Raw genomic sequence first — 15,185 nt, forward strand, 5'->3', positions numbered from 1 at the left:
ATATTCATATATATATATATATATATATATATATATATATATATATATATATATTTTTTTTTTTTTTTTTTTTTTTCCCCAAAAACTGTTCCTTTCTTTTTTCATACAATACACGTCTAAACTCTTAGAACAATTTTAGCCTCTTAAAAAGCATACATAGATTATACATGTTTGTCTATGTATCAACTTCTGCATTAAGATATTTAGAAATCAGTCAAACAATTATCTGCTTCTGTCAATTATTTTTAAGTTAATATACACACATTAAACCTGCCCCTTACCCATCATTGGTAAAGGTGAGCTGAAGGTCAAAATGAATTTGTCTTAATAGCAGTATCCACACCTGTCTACCCTACAGTAGTAAGTAGATTTGATTACTGTTACAAACAACTAACAACTGTTCTGGTAGGTTTATTCAAGTAGTTCAACTCAGCCCTCAGCATTTCATTCACACACAGCTTTTGCTAAGACTTAATATCAACAGTAGACAGCAATATTTCAGCAATTTCATAATATTGCTACTTTGATAGACAACTTGACACAGTCTTGTGTGTGTTCACAAACTTCACCAGTACAAGATAATGCTTACCCTATTGAACACCACGTATCAGCACTGGCCTCTGATTTATCAATGGACTGCCGATAGGAGATGAATGCATCTTGGACCTTTCCAATGCTGGAGTAGCACCTACATGAGACGGGGAGAGAGAAAAACAAAATCAGAAATAAAATAAATTTATTAAAGTAAACAAATAAAGGAAAAACAAAACAAGCAATTTACTGAAGTGAGTTCTGGTGACATTTCAAATGAAATCCTAGGGCACCTTAACTAAAAAAAAAAAAAGGGTAACTTATGGAATTACTTTGGTTGACACCTACAAGTCACTACTAGTGTTTGAAAAGCACTACAGTTATTTATTATACTTCTTAAAAGCACTCCCCTTTCTATCTGAATGGATAATGCTAGAGTTCATAACGTCATCCATTTGGACTGAAAAAGGTCTGACTTCCTGTTTTCAGAACAGCATTTTCTTCTTTAATCCTTACACTTTCACCAAGACACTTAATTTAAAGGAACACTATGTTGTATTTTACTCTTAAAATCACAGCTTCAGAAGGATTGTGATGCTCCTCTGTAATAGGGGGAATAACACCTTTTCACTGCTCTCTGGGAATGCTTCTCTAAAAAGTGATTGGGTGGAGAATTCTCACGAGAACTGTGAAATGCTTTACGTCATATCTCATGGGTGTTTAGCTTGCTATAAGAAGAATCTAGCTCTGTATCCCCACTATAGGCATTATGGCAGAGGCTGGAGCAAGGAGGAAAAAGAGTGAGAGTGGCCCTTCAAGAGTTAACAATGAACTGACTTTACTCAGCTGAGAGAGCTGAAAGAGACATGAGGGCACAAGACAGACACTGCCTTCTTGTTGGATTAATAAGTAATAACATGTTGCACTTTCTTGATGTGTTGCTGTGTTAGTTAATAAAGTTTGTTGATGAAAGTGTTATAATCAGGTTTTTGAGAGTTACTGATACGTGAGCCAGGGTTTGTGGCTGCTAACCAAATGCTAATTGGCATTCAACATCGATTTCAGGTAATAAGTGATTTTCTGTTGGCTGTTGTGTAGTTGAAATGGCTAGATTTCCACCAAAGTTACATTTTATGTTTGTAAAAACACAGTCCAATGTATATTGAGTGATACATAGCCTTTATCATGTATTCAACATTTTACTCAATTACACAAATTCCACAGGCTTAACAGTCAAATGTTTAGCAAACACTGCCATTAAAAAAAAAAAAAAAAAAAAAAAAAGTTTGGTAACGCTAGCAGTATTTCAGCATATCCACACCTGGGTTATGTTCATTCATTTCTTTAAATGAGTGAGTGAGAGAGTAAGAGAGTATGAGAGACAGAGAGAGAGCTTGGAAATGTGTTGGACTTGATTTCACAAAAGACAAGGGAAGTCCACCAAACCCAAAAAGAATACACAGTATTCCTTTAAACTTTAGATTTTAGAGAATTCCCACTCTCTAATACAATATTTGACAACAGAGGTTTCAAGCCCAACACTTGGGATGGTTGACTGCATGGCATTCGCCATTTGCCCAGTGGATTTTTCACATCTATGTTTTAACATGCCTAATAAAACATTCTGGCTTAATCTGCACAGTTTTCGCACAAATTGACAGTATGGTGTCCTTACAATCATAAGTTAAACAACCTGGGAACTATTTTCTAAGCTTTAAATGTTTGAAATGAAAAAAGCGCTTGGATCAGAGATTTCCCTATTAATTTTAATTTAACTCTTATTACTCCTCACAATGTTTAAACAGACCCTACTCTTTGTACATCCTATTGACTGGTTAAGTGGGATGCCACGTGAGACCTTTAGCTGTTTCCGGGTCAAATTGTGCCTTTGGTCCCTTGTCATACATAAAACGTGTTTACCTTTAATTAACTGAATAAAGCAGAATGTCTCAATCAATTGTGTGACCTCAGTTCAGGAGTTCAGAAAAAGGAATACATTAAACTTAAAAAGAAGCAAAAAAAAGTGTATTTGGCAGCACAATTTGTACATTCGCAGCAGTGCTGGACAAAGTACATAAACCATGTACTTAAGTTAACCCCCTGGAGTCTGAGGCCTTTCAGCCATGTCTTAGGTGATCAGACATGCCTTGATATTTTAACAAGTTTCCCCCTATATGAATATATATATATATATATATATATATATATATATATATATATATATATATATATATATATATATAGGGTATGTATATTCATATACCCTGTATATGAATGAATCAGAGCTTTGTGGAGGTGTTCTAATTTGAGGTGAAAAGCTGAAAAAATGAACTGTAGCTTTGCCATGCTTCGTTGCAAGTAGGTTGCTGTAGCATATTAGGCTGTTTTAGGCTTTGTTCAAGAATGTTGACAAGGCTGATTACATATGGAGTGGAAGGTTGCCTTTATTGGCACATTTATGAAAAATAAAACGAATATCTGAATAGCCAAATATTCGGGGCCAGCCCTACTCTAATGTCACACTTGGTTCACAAGTCTTTTAATAGAATGTCATTAATTTGTCTTACACTGATGAACACAACAAAAATGGCCAAAGATATATTACAATCAATGTTATATTAACTGTCACATACATCCAAAGCGTTTCCCCTGCAAACCAATAGAAGTGGCTGTCTCCTGAGTATTAAGCCTAATTCAGGGCACACATCGAACTTCATAGTTGCAAAGTAGGCCTATTGTTTAAGTTATTTTTGCAATACTGAGTCATCTGTTCTTAAATAAGTTTAGTTTTTCTGACTTTTTGCCCAATACTCAGGTTTGTTTTTTGTATTTGCTTATTGGACTTTACTCACTATACTAATTTTCAGGTTTTGGAATATTACTGATTTTGACCTTGCTTCAAGTATTCTGTTAATTTACACTGTAAAATAAACCTGCAACTTATTCTCACCCTCAGTTTAGAGCGATTAATGATATCTACAGAGCCATAAAACCATGTAATATGAATGAATAGAAGCCATTTCTGACTACAACTAAACGGTACAAATGATTTTGTAAATCTTAACAGTTCTAAGAACTGAAACAAGTGATTACTTACAGTCTCAATTGCGCACAACAGTTAAAATAAATAAGTCTGCCTTATTATATTTATATCATAATTACTACTTGGTTTTAGGCAGAGAACCTTGAGGATCGCTTGTTTTATCACTCTGTATCCGTCCATCTCCTGACAAAGGCGCTGCATGGAGAGCTGTGCAGAGCTGGGAGATTTGTTCAGACATGTTATGGTTTTAGCCACACATAAACCAAAAGGAATGACAGATTTTCAAAAATGAGGTGGAGTAAAAAGTAAGATATTTGACTTTGAAATGCAGAGGAGTTAAGGTAAATAAAATCACCCAAAATGGAAATACTTCAGTAACACACAGATACACAAAAAACCTTCTATTACATTTACTTTGTTACCGTCCAGCACTGATTTGCTGCGCACACACACACACACAAAAAAAATAATAAATAAATACAAAAATAAATAAAAATAAAAACCTCCCCAGAAGGTCTGAAAGGTCGCAAAACCACCAAGTTGTCTATACTAAGCAGTGGTTTGGACCCGGACGTGACGTTTCACGAGGTCTATATGTCGCAACTTAACAAGCGGATACCTAAGTGGTGATTAGGATCATGGATCCTAATTTTGAATTGTGTGCTTGTTTTTCAAAGTCTGTGCCTGAAGCATGTGTCTTTGACACAATCGGTGTAATAGTTTTGCAGCGATCACTATCAGTTTCACACACACACGCCTGCACATTATCTTTTCAAACACTATGAACTTCTTTCAGGAAATGCAAATATAGTCCGTAATATGGTACTGTTTCATTTGCTAGAAATGCAGTTCCGCATAGTGAACTGTCTGCACGATAAAATAGATTGTATTTGCTTGGTATTATTATCCTGCAAGATAATAATATTTTAAAGTAATTATTAAAACAAACAAAATTCAACCTTAACCACCCGAGCTTCAATTTTAAACATTAATACTACTAAATAAAATGTATGTTTTCTATAGTACTGTAATATTTCAGTAAACGTATTGATTAAATATGGTATAGAGAAAAATGTTAAGTAATCAGTTATTTAAAGCTTTACAAGGTAAATGACAGAAACCTCTGAAGCTCAGTTTTTCACCATATTTAGTTTATGTTGAGTAAGCGGGCAGAGTATTGTGGGCAACTGAGGGCCATGAAGGATACACCTGTTGCATTCTCCAAATCGCTCCAAACATAGACTGCATTTCTAAGCTGTACACGTAGGATCCTTCACGTTGGAACAGCCTTCTATGACGTAACAGCTGAGAAATGCAGCCGAGCTTAGCCTCAGCCTAGGCTATGGAATACAGCTTCTCTCTCTCAAATTAAAAGCCTATGTTGCACTAATAAACACCCCTACAGAGACCATTCATGTGGAACAATCAATAAATCTTTGATACATTAAAAATTACATTTAAAACACCTAATAAACTTAAATATACAATTAAAAACTACAGCAATGTTCAAATTCTGAAGAAATATATTAAGAAGTTTATCCTTTAATAACCTATGACAAAAATAATTTTATTTTGGTGTAAACAAATGTAAATCTGCTTTGAATACAAAAAGACAAAATTGTCAGTTATTAATATCAGTGTTGACTACACCAAGGTGCTATTTACTGGTTAGTGTATATCAATATTGGTGCATCCCTATTTTATATGCATGTTTGGGAATATGAGCACACCCTGTTAGCTCTGTTTGTCACTACGTACGTACGTGTGTGTGTTTGATTTTTAATTTTGAGATTCAGGTTTTTTTTGGTTTTTTTTGGATAAATGTGGCTATCGATAAAGGCAATGCTCCACCTCATCTGTATTCAGGCTCTGCAGGGGTAATATTTAAAAAAGTGCTCACCCAGCACTCCACCCTTATTCAGCCTTGTCAGCATAGTACTGAATGAAGCCTAAAAAGAGCCTAACCCCTATAACAATCTACTTTCAATGAAGCATGGCAAAGCTACAGTTCATTATGTCAGCATTACACCTTGAATTAGACCAGACCACCTCCACGAAGCTCTGGTTAACTTGTGTACTTCTGTGCCCTTAGCCGTACCACATGTGTGTAAGTTAGCGGGAGCTGCAGCACAGACTCTGGATTTTAAAGCAGGGATTAGACGTAGATTTTCTGAATGACAGACACCCACAGAATATCAAAATATTTGCAGAATTATGCAACTGAAGCTCCAAAGCCCTAAAAATGGCATTCAGGACAGCTTTAGTATGTGTGAGGTTTTCCCAGTTCTCAACACAGGGTTATGCCCATTCTGACCTCTTCTTTAATTGTTCACCACAATACTTTCAAACTTAAAACTATATAACCATCTGATAAAACTATTAATCCAAACTTCACTCCAATCTTCAAGAAAAAATCAGTTTTAAGTCATGACAATGCATAACGCTTTGAAGCCAGAATGCATATCTTTCGTACCTGTGCTAAACTAATAACCAACAACCTAGATGTTCCTAAGATATTCTAGTTAAAGTAATGACAAACGAAAACAAATCAAAAACAGCTTAAAAAGTTCAGATATAGCCTCACATACACTCATCACATGTTTTCCCATACAGTCAAACTAGCATCAAAATAAAAACAACAAAAAGTAATGATTAATGTGAAGTACCTGCCCAGGAAGTACCAAGATTGTCCAGAGTTGGGGTCTGCTTCCAGGGACTTCTGCAGACACTGAATAGCATAGCTGTCCTTATTGGCTTTTTCTCCTAGCTGCTCTACTGTGTGATGCATCCAGCCTGTAACAGAAGCAGAAAATAAATCAGGACAAGTACCACATTTAACATTCATCTACAGTGGGGGGAAAAATATCAGTAACTACATACTATCCCTTCACTACTGACCAAAACCTCCGGTTTATAAATTCTGTCAGGTTACACCTGAAATGGAGCAAATGGTTTGTTTTCTTGGAGTCTTTGTCCTTAGGGAGGAAACATGAGATGAACAGAAGGAGGGGGACCCCCCCCTACAACTAAGAGCTTCAAAAGATCCCATAAGAGACAGCCCTACCCAAACAGCCCCACTCCATTGCACACTCAGCCCTTCAGACAGGGCTTTAAAAGAAGTGTGTGAGCGTGTGTGTGTGTGTGTGTGTGTGTGTGTAGACAAAGCACCTCCTCCCAACATGCCCAGCCTCTCTCAGGCAATCATCCCAGCTGAGTTTTAACACCTGTGGCAAGCGCCTGCGCCAAAACATGTCACCATGGCAACCAAACCAGTGCAGACAATTTTAGAGCAACATGGAAATGGTTTTATGACAGGCCCCTCTTCATTTATAAGGCACAGGGAGCCTGCTTTTTATAGTAGGTTGTGTAGCTAACATAATTTTAATGTTGCATCAGACAAACATGCAAACTCTATGGAATAGGGATACTCATATTTGGAATTTGCGTTTTGCCCTGTTCCAGGTTTGATAAATGCTCCAAAATCTGCAAATCATACCTGATACAGACCACAGACATAGTAAAATTAATCAACACCTGTGACTTCAGAAATCCCTCATACAATAATCAAGCATTTGCAATGCATTTGTCTCACAAGTAACAAAATACACCATTTATCATTATTGTATCATTACAACAGTTGATCAAACCAAGTAGCCAAATATTTCACTGAAGATCTACCATTAATAGGTGCTTTAAGTTGCATGCATGATTAATCACCTGCATGTTTGACAGTTCAGCTTCATCTAGTCATTCATCCATGGTCAGATTATTAACAAATACCTGCCTGAATACGTATAGTAGATTAACTATTTAGAAATAATTTAATATACCCAATGGCCCATTTTCATCCTCTCTCATACCCTCACAATGTAGTGCCTTCAGTGGTAAAAAATGTCAAAATTTACATGCTGAAACTTCTGAAAGTTTGGGAACCCCGTCTGTTGCACTTAATATAATATACTTTCATTATGATAGTAAAAAAATAGTAATAAAAAAAAAAATAAATAAATAAAAGCATTTAGCTTATAAAAATTCAATAGCCATAATAAGCAAGCTGCATCCAACAAACACAAACTGCAATTTTCTTTAAAAGCTTACCCAATTGTTGGAGGGTAGTTGCCTTCACCTGTGCTGGAAGATGATCTGTTTGTAACAGACTTTCGTAAGCTTCCTTGGCTGCCCGGTACTTTTTCTGTAGTTAGAGGGAACAAGAGGAGAAGGTATTAAGCAGACTGAGGGGGCAGCACTTTTATGGCCTCTATGGTGGACAAAAAAAAGGAGCTCTATCAGACTGACCACAATGACCCGCCTTTATATGTGCTGTCTAGAAGGAAAGGACTTAACTAGTCAGGTCAGACAGAGTGATAGCAAAAAGCACAGACATTGGGGGAGGGTCAGTCTAGGAAAGGACAAGACAGACTAGACTCAACAAATCAGTGGTTTGACGAGCATGCTAACACATAGCCCCATGAAACATAAGAAGTGTTTGTTTTCTATGGTGACCTTCCAACCTCGAGTGTGTGAACTCCTATGTCTTGGTGCTTACTAAAGCTTATTTAAAATACATACACACATACAAATATGTTTCTATTTCTTACTGATAATAAGATCTGGCACATGCTCTGACTTTTTGTGTGTATAAATAATGGAATTGAGAGAAAACAGGGGATCTATATAAGGGAAAATTCACAACTTAAAGAGTAACCCAATTTCAAGAGACGTTGGGACATATTGTTGAAATGCAATAAAAACAAATATGTGATTAGTTAATTCTCTTGAAGTTTATTTAACTGACAACCACAAAGAAAACAATTCTATTTTGTTCATTGAACAACCTGATGGTGTTTTGTAAATATAAACAGATTTGCAATGTAACATCTGTTACACATACCAAAAACAGGTGGGACAGAGGCGCACTTTATCATATCACCTTTCCTTTCAATTAAACTATTAAATTATTTGGGAAGCGGACATACCAAAAAAAAAAAAAAAAACACTGTTTTGTTAGTGCACGTTTTTGCCAATGCTGCCTTGACTCAAGAGTTTGAAATCCCCAAATAAAGACCAAACAGCTTGATTTTTCTCTTAATGACGTACCATATGCAACAAGCAAATGCACTTGGTCTACAAAGCCATGTTGCTGTCGCAGAAATGCCACAAAATGCAAAATGCAAAATGAGACCTGGCATTGTTGTGTCAAAATAACCATGTACTTCCCAGTAAAAGACATCAAACTACAAGTATAAACATGCCTTAGTGTCCCTGCTGGACTGAGAATAGTCCAACAATCAAAAACCAGCCAAGAGTGTCCTCCCTCTGACTTTGCGTCTACAAGGTTGACCAAAAAATAGATGTACCCAACAGAGCTCACAGTGAGTGGGCAGTGTTTAGAAACTCCAGCAGCACTGTTGTGTCTGATCCCAGAAGGCAGTACTTTTTAGTACTACATAGAACAAGGTTTCATATCAGATAGTGTATTCATTCATAAGTAACATCACCAATCTTGCTAGTTCTAATTTGGAGAATTTCTCTAGAAGCTTTAAGTAATAAATAATGTTTAGAAAAATCTTACACATCTCTCTTTAGGATTGTGAAATTCATCTATGCAGACGAATAAATAATATATTTTAATATAGTAATACACAAAAGTAAAATTGCCAAAATAGGGCCCTTGATCTTAAATCAATTATCTGTCAATATATATTTCAATGGCACACAAATGAATGAAATAAAAATAGACTTAAATGTACAGGAAAGCACTCACCTGAATCTCATATAAATGAGCAATATGGAACTGAACTGCAAAATAGGGGGGGGGGGGGGGGTTTAAAAAAAACAAATAAATAAATAAATAAATAAACAACATTAGAGCAATATTGGCAGCTAGACAAAGATAAAAATGTAGGATGTGTGTTCCTTATCCACAGCAGTCAGCAGTGGTTCTTTAGTCAGTTGCAAATATGATGCATTTGAAGAAAGGCAGAAGGTTAGTGTACCCTGTGTGCACTTCTAGCCTATCATTACCGACGGTGAGGAAGGCTGCACAAGGCTGAATTCTGTAATGCAGTTTCCTTGGCAACTGGAGTCTCAGAGAGTGTAAAAATTGCAATGGGGAGAAAAATGGAATCACAGAGGTATCCTGTAAATCTGGCCAGTCCCTTTTCAGTTCTCCTCAAAGGGAAGTCTTGTAAGCACTTCTTTAATCTTGACTACTGTGGAAGCTAGGTCTTGAATAAATGCTGCTTCAATAACATGATTAGAAAGCTGAAGAATTACTGTGATGTGGTCATACTTACTTTCAGCCTTGGACAAAGTGCACGGTGTTGAGTCAATCAAAGCCAGATGAAAGTGCTGTACAAAGAGAGAACAGACAGGATCAGAGGCAACATAGATTAATTCCCAACACTTCAAAAGTTCCATTTCACGTTGCAGCAAATAAATGAGGCACAATATCTCTTAGGAGTTTATATATCTAAATATCTAAAAAATGTTTAAACCTTAAATAAATCTTTCAAAATTATGAAACATGAAAAAGACCAATGATGTTAAAAAACACTGCAGAGGGCTTTAGGTAAAGACTTGAAAATTGAGTCCAACAGCTTTCACTATTGACTCAACATCAGCTCCCACTGTTGGGTTTATTCTTAGTAACAGCTGCAATGTTGGACAAGACTTACAAAAATCAAAAAGCCCATTCATCCTACTTTTGTGCACAATTTCTTGTCAAAATACTTTGTCAAACTGGACCACAACAATGTAGAAAGCTACATAATATGGTCATACTTTAAAAACGTTACTCTCGAAAGCTGCAATATTGTATTTAATCCTGACTAAACAGACAGGGAATGTTTCCTACTATGTTCTCGGTAGCTCCAATAAACAAACATAGCCTTAAATATTACATTTCATCTATCATTTTAACGAAGTTAAAACCTTTTGAATTGAATGACTAGATTTAGATTGGAAAAAGAATTAATCCAAATGTTTACATTTTGAATGCTGCCAAAAATACTAATTAGTAAGCTTTGGCTTTAAATCCCCCCCCCCCCACCCCTAATTTGGTCAGGCTGTTTACACCCGCATACAATAAGTTGTACTGATCTTTCAGCAGTTTCCCCTACAGAAACCTCTAACTTATCAGACACACTACAGCCTCATAGGAAACATACCCAACAGTCATCACACTATCGGAGGGCATGCTATTTTGTACTGCAAAAGCTGACACGAGAATGCATTACATACGCAGGATATTTGGTTAAACTATGAAGACACACACTAGGGACTAAAGCTCAGTAAATAAACTACAATAAAATACAATTCAAATTGCAACAGCATTAAATATGAAGTACAAATAAGCACCAAAAGTGTCTAGTACCATATGGCCAAATGAATAAGATGCATACAAACACTTGAACCTCTAGCTGAATTGTAATGAAGGACAAACCTGTGTTTTGTATTTATTCTACATGCAATTATCTAGTCCACAAGCCTGAGGGAAACCCCTTTCACAAGTTATCATCTGATTTAATCTGCTTTCACTCAGTAGTGAAACCCAATATATCAACAAGTTATGTAGAAAGAAAAATGCTGCCAGCTGCCTGAGAGCATAGCAACAACTGGGCAGAGACATGAGCATGAATTACAAAATCCTATTGGACAGTTCTTCATAAGACAGCCCCCCAGCCCCCAAATCAGACAAGCAGATATTCTTCACACATTTCATATCAGTATTTCCATCTAATAATATTAACAACAACAACAAGACTAAATATAAGAGAAATAACAGAAAATTACAACCAATGCCCAATTGATCTACAACATTGAAAGAAGTGAATAAATACCCTTTTCATATTTATAAGTTACAGATCTTCTTGTTATTAAACAACAAAGATTCAGATCAAAATCTGAGCCTATTACAACCTGCCAACCATTCTTTGAACACACTCTTTATAGTCAAAACAATGCAGAGTCTATATGCTGGAAATAACATGCAAAAAAAATAAAACAAAAACAAAAAAATAAATTCACTAAAGCACACCTTACCAAACATATCAAGATGTCAGTGATATACAGGTTGTCCCTTTAGCAGTTATACATCTTCTGTGAGCTCTATGGCACTCAACTGGCTTCAAGATAATGCAGCAGAATTGCCAGCTTCTCCCTCTCCCTCCAACACTGATTACTATTCAAGAGAGCAGCAGCTGAGAGATGACACGCTGCTCTCTCTCACTCCCAGACTCTCACACACACTCAGACACGTGCAACCCCCCCCCCCCCCCCCCCCAACACACACACACACACACAACCTCCAGGCATCTAAATCACACATTTCATATGCTTGTAGTAGACTCTTCCAGCACTACCTTAGTGCAGGAAGCCAGTGAAAAAGAAAAGAAAAAGACCATTTAAGTGAGGAAGATGTATAGGAGCAGTTCAAATGTTGTACCAGTCAGCTAAATAAATAAATAAATAGCAGATTTTTTTCCAATTGTGGGATCTCTCCATTTGGCCATGTTAGGCACTGAAACAATCTTGTTCTCCAGCTGTGGCAGGACAAAACCAAACACAGACTATGAATACAGTGTACCAAAATGTAATACTACCTAAATTGGTACAGTAAAATTCAAATACCATTGAGATCAATGCAACAGCATACAAGTCTGTTCACAACTAATAAACAAAATGTAAATAAATAATGCCAATTGTATTAATAATAATACAAATAGACATAATTAACATGACTTTTATTCTCATACAAAAGTGATGAAACCGTAAGATAAAAGCCCTATCATTTCTTATTATGAGCACTTACCAGCAGGTAAAAGAAGTAGGGCCCATGGGCCGCACTGTGTGGAGGGAGCCGGCAGAAAAGAACACACCAGCTACAGCGTGCACTGACGCATCCTATCAGAGCTGTGCCTTTGTTCCCATAAGTGGGACACACACAGAGTCAACGTGTAATAGCAGGGCTGGCAGCCAGCCAAGACTGCCTTCAGCAGAAAAAGAGAGATAGAGAAAGAGAGAGAACGTGCTGCACATGCAGCTCCAGCATGTTATTAACACATGCTCACTCAGTCAACCTGGGCTAAATGGTCCAGAATCTGCTCTAGAGTTAATCAACAGAATTGACTGATTCACCTGAAGCAGGTAAACAGATTGTGGATGCCAACGATCTCACTGCATTTAAACAATTTCAACACCCTGCCTTTAAAGCTCTGGGTCACTGTGTGGAAGAATACGTTGCACAGAAACTGCATGAATGGGTATATCACTTTTTCCTCCACAAGTGCAGGGCTAAATATATAACTGAGGACTTGGGTGCAAAGAGCAAACATGACTATACTTTGGTAAGGATGTCATGAAAGATGTCTATTGAACCAATTTCAACTTTGAAGTTCGTTTCCATTTTGCCAAACAAGGCATCAATTAGAAAATGCCCCAGGTTATATTCTTTTGCATGAGCAGGTTACTGTTTCTTAAACACATTTCTGGTTTGGGTTTATTTCTGCTTTTTGCTGCAAGGCAAAAGCTAGCACAAATATTTATAAAATACACAAAATGGTACACTATGCTCACATGTTGCTGCCACTGGGTTGTTGTGGTTGTTGATCAAAAGAAAAATAGTACTAACTAAATGTATATTAAAACAGGTAGCCTAGGCCTTATTTTGTTCAACAAGAGCCAACCTAGCTTTCACTAAGCTTGTATCCAAAGTTAGGGATACAAGCCATTATTCCCTATCTCCGTTTTTTTTTTCCTCAAAACATGCATTACAATTGCCAACTTGCATCGCATCTGTCAGTGCTCTCTGGAACAGAGTTTCATTAGTTTGCGCCATTTTCCCATACTATACAGAGCTCGAGCTGCTCACTGCTTCTCACTGAGACCTCGCATCTGCATCAGTGAAGTGGATCACCCCAGTCTACGGAAGCTGGAATTCACACCCCAAATAGAAACCGCATATACTGATGTGACGACGGTTCTTGTCAACATAAATTCACTTACAAATAAAACTTTGATCCTAAATGACTTTATCTTCCATGAACTTACTAATTTTGACTGAAAAGCAAAAGCAAATAAGAATTTTTAAAAATGATTTCTCTGACTTATGATGCCTTACTATCTGATAAAACTACACAGGATCAGCATTTTAACATCCACATTTGTTGTCCATATAAATGTTTGGTCAATGAGCTTATTCAAATTCTTGATTCAATAAGTACATTGGCCTATTCATGAATGTGGCCATACACTTGACCTTATTTTATTCCTTTGGAATTAACGCAGTAATACCGTCATTGAGAATCCCAGCTTTTCTGACTATGGATCTATTGCATTCTGTGCTATTTTATCATGTTAAAACCCTTAAACCTAGAATCTCAGAATGTCATTCATGAATTCAGTTTGCAAATGCGTGCTCAAACTGGTCCTCCATGAACCCTCTTGTAGCTGACACTGCCTTGCAGAATTTAGAAAATTTGGTCCGTTTGTTACACTCCTCCAAACTGGAGGATATAGCCCCTTTAAAAACCAGGCAGCCTAAGCTAAGGTCTCAGCTATGGTTAAATGACACCATCCGGGCTCTTAGGCAAGATTGCAGGAAAGCGGAAGTGGAAAAACCAAAAAATGAATGTATGTGTTTCGTGATATTCTGAAAAAATCCTGACTGCATTTTAAGTAGCTGTTAAAACAGCAAGGCAATGTATCATTCAGACGTCATTTATAAAAACTGTCATAAATTTAAAATTTTCTTTGATACGATAAATTCTATTCTAAATCCACAAAGTGGTAGCCCAAAGTCCAGACATCTGCAAATTGTAAATGACACACCCTCCAGTGGCGACAACAGTCACTATCCCGTTACCATGACTGTTGAACCTCTCTCCCCATCATCCCTAGTGCAAATAGTTACACATACAAATCATGCTTTCTTAGTAAAATTACATATTTGAACAAATTCAGTCTTGTTCAGAACACTCCACAGTACAGAGTCTGCTCTCTTAAAAGTGACTAATGATTTAATACATACTGTTGACTCTGGTGACTATGCCATCTAGATACTTCTGGATCTGAGTACAGCATTTGACACAATTGATCAAAACATACTCTCCCATTGCTTAAAGCATTGTTGGGTTGGCATTCATGGCCTTGTACTTTATATCTTATCATAAAAATAGAAACTTTTTAATAACCACTGGAGATCTTTTCTTTTCCTTAGAGGTCAAATGTGGAGTCCCTCAAGGGTCAATCCTAGTATCCATTCTCTTCTATTCTCTGACCATCTGAAAATCCCCTATTCACCGTGACTGTGGTTTTCTACTTGAAACTGCATTATAGCAAAAATGTTTTTGTCATGGCTCTGACACTATTCCGCCACTAAATGCTGTTCTTCCAAACAAATTATTTGCGATACAGGACATTGCATTTACCAGTATAAAATCTATCAAAAGTAGAAAACTACAAATATAATTTATAGGCGCCTATCAAGTAGTTCTGTTAGACTGGTATTATACATCAGTTATTATGAGGAGGGGAAAAGTGGTATCTGTCTGTCACAATTTAAAACAGAACAATCCATATTAGTCACACCGAGCATACCATATTAATAGCA

General features: G+C 36.7%; 1 protein-coding gene across 8 annotated transcripts in view; it reads right to left on the reverse strand.

Moving 5' to 3' along the window:
* The window catches only part of kdm6a (lysine (K)-specific demethylase 6A), a 60,220-nt gene that overhangs the window by 23,228 nt on the left and 21,807 nt on the right, over positions 1 to 15,185 (reverse strand). For all 8 annotated transcript variants that reach the window (XM_066686941.1, XM_066686937.1, XM_066686939.1 and 5 more), the window contains 5 exons: positions 9,871 to 9,925; positions 9,339 to 9,373; positions 7,673 to 7,766; positions 6,241 to 6,367; positions 590 to 688 (listed from right to left, as the gene is read on the reverse strand). In XM_066686941.1, the coding sequence (XP_066543038.1) occupies positions 590 to 688; positions 6,241 to 6,367; positions 7,673 to 7,766; positions 9,339 to 9,373; positions 9,871 to 9,925 (410 nt within the window). The remainder of the gene's footprint in view (positions 1 to 589; positions 689 to 6,240; positions 6,368 to 7,672; positions 7,767 to 9,338; positions 9,374 to 9,870; positions 9,926 to 15,185) is intronic.

This window comes from Hoplias malabaricus, chromosome 12 (assembly GCF_029633855.1).
Source record: "Hoplias malabaricus isolate fHopMal1 chromosome 12, fHopMal1.hap1, whole genome shotgun sequence".
Taxonomy (NCBI): domain Eukaryota; kingdom Metazoa; phylum Chordata; class Actinopteri; order Characiformes; family Erythrinidae; genus Hoplias; species Hoplias malabaricus.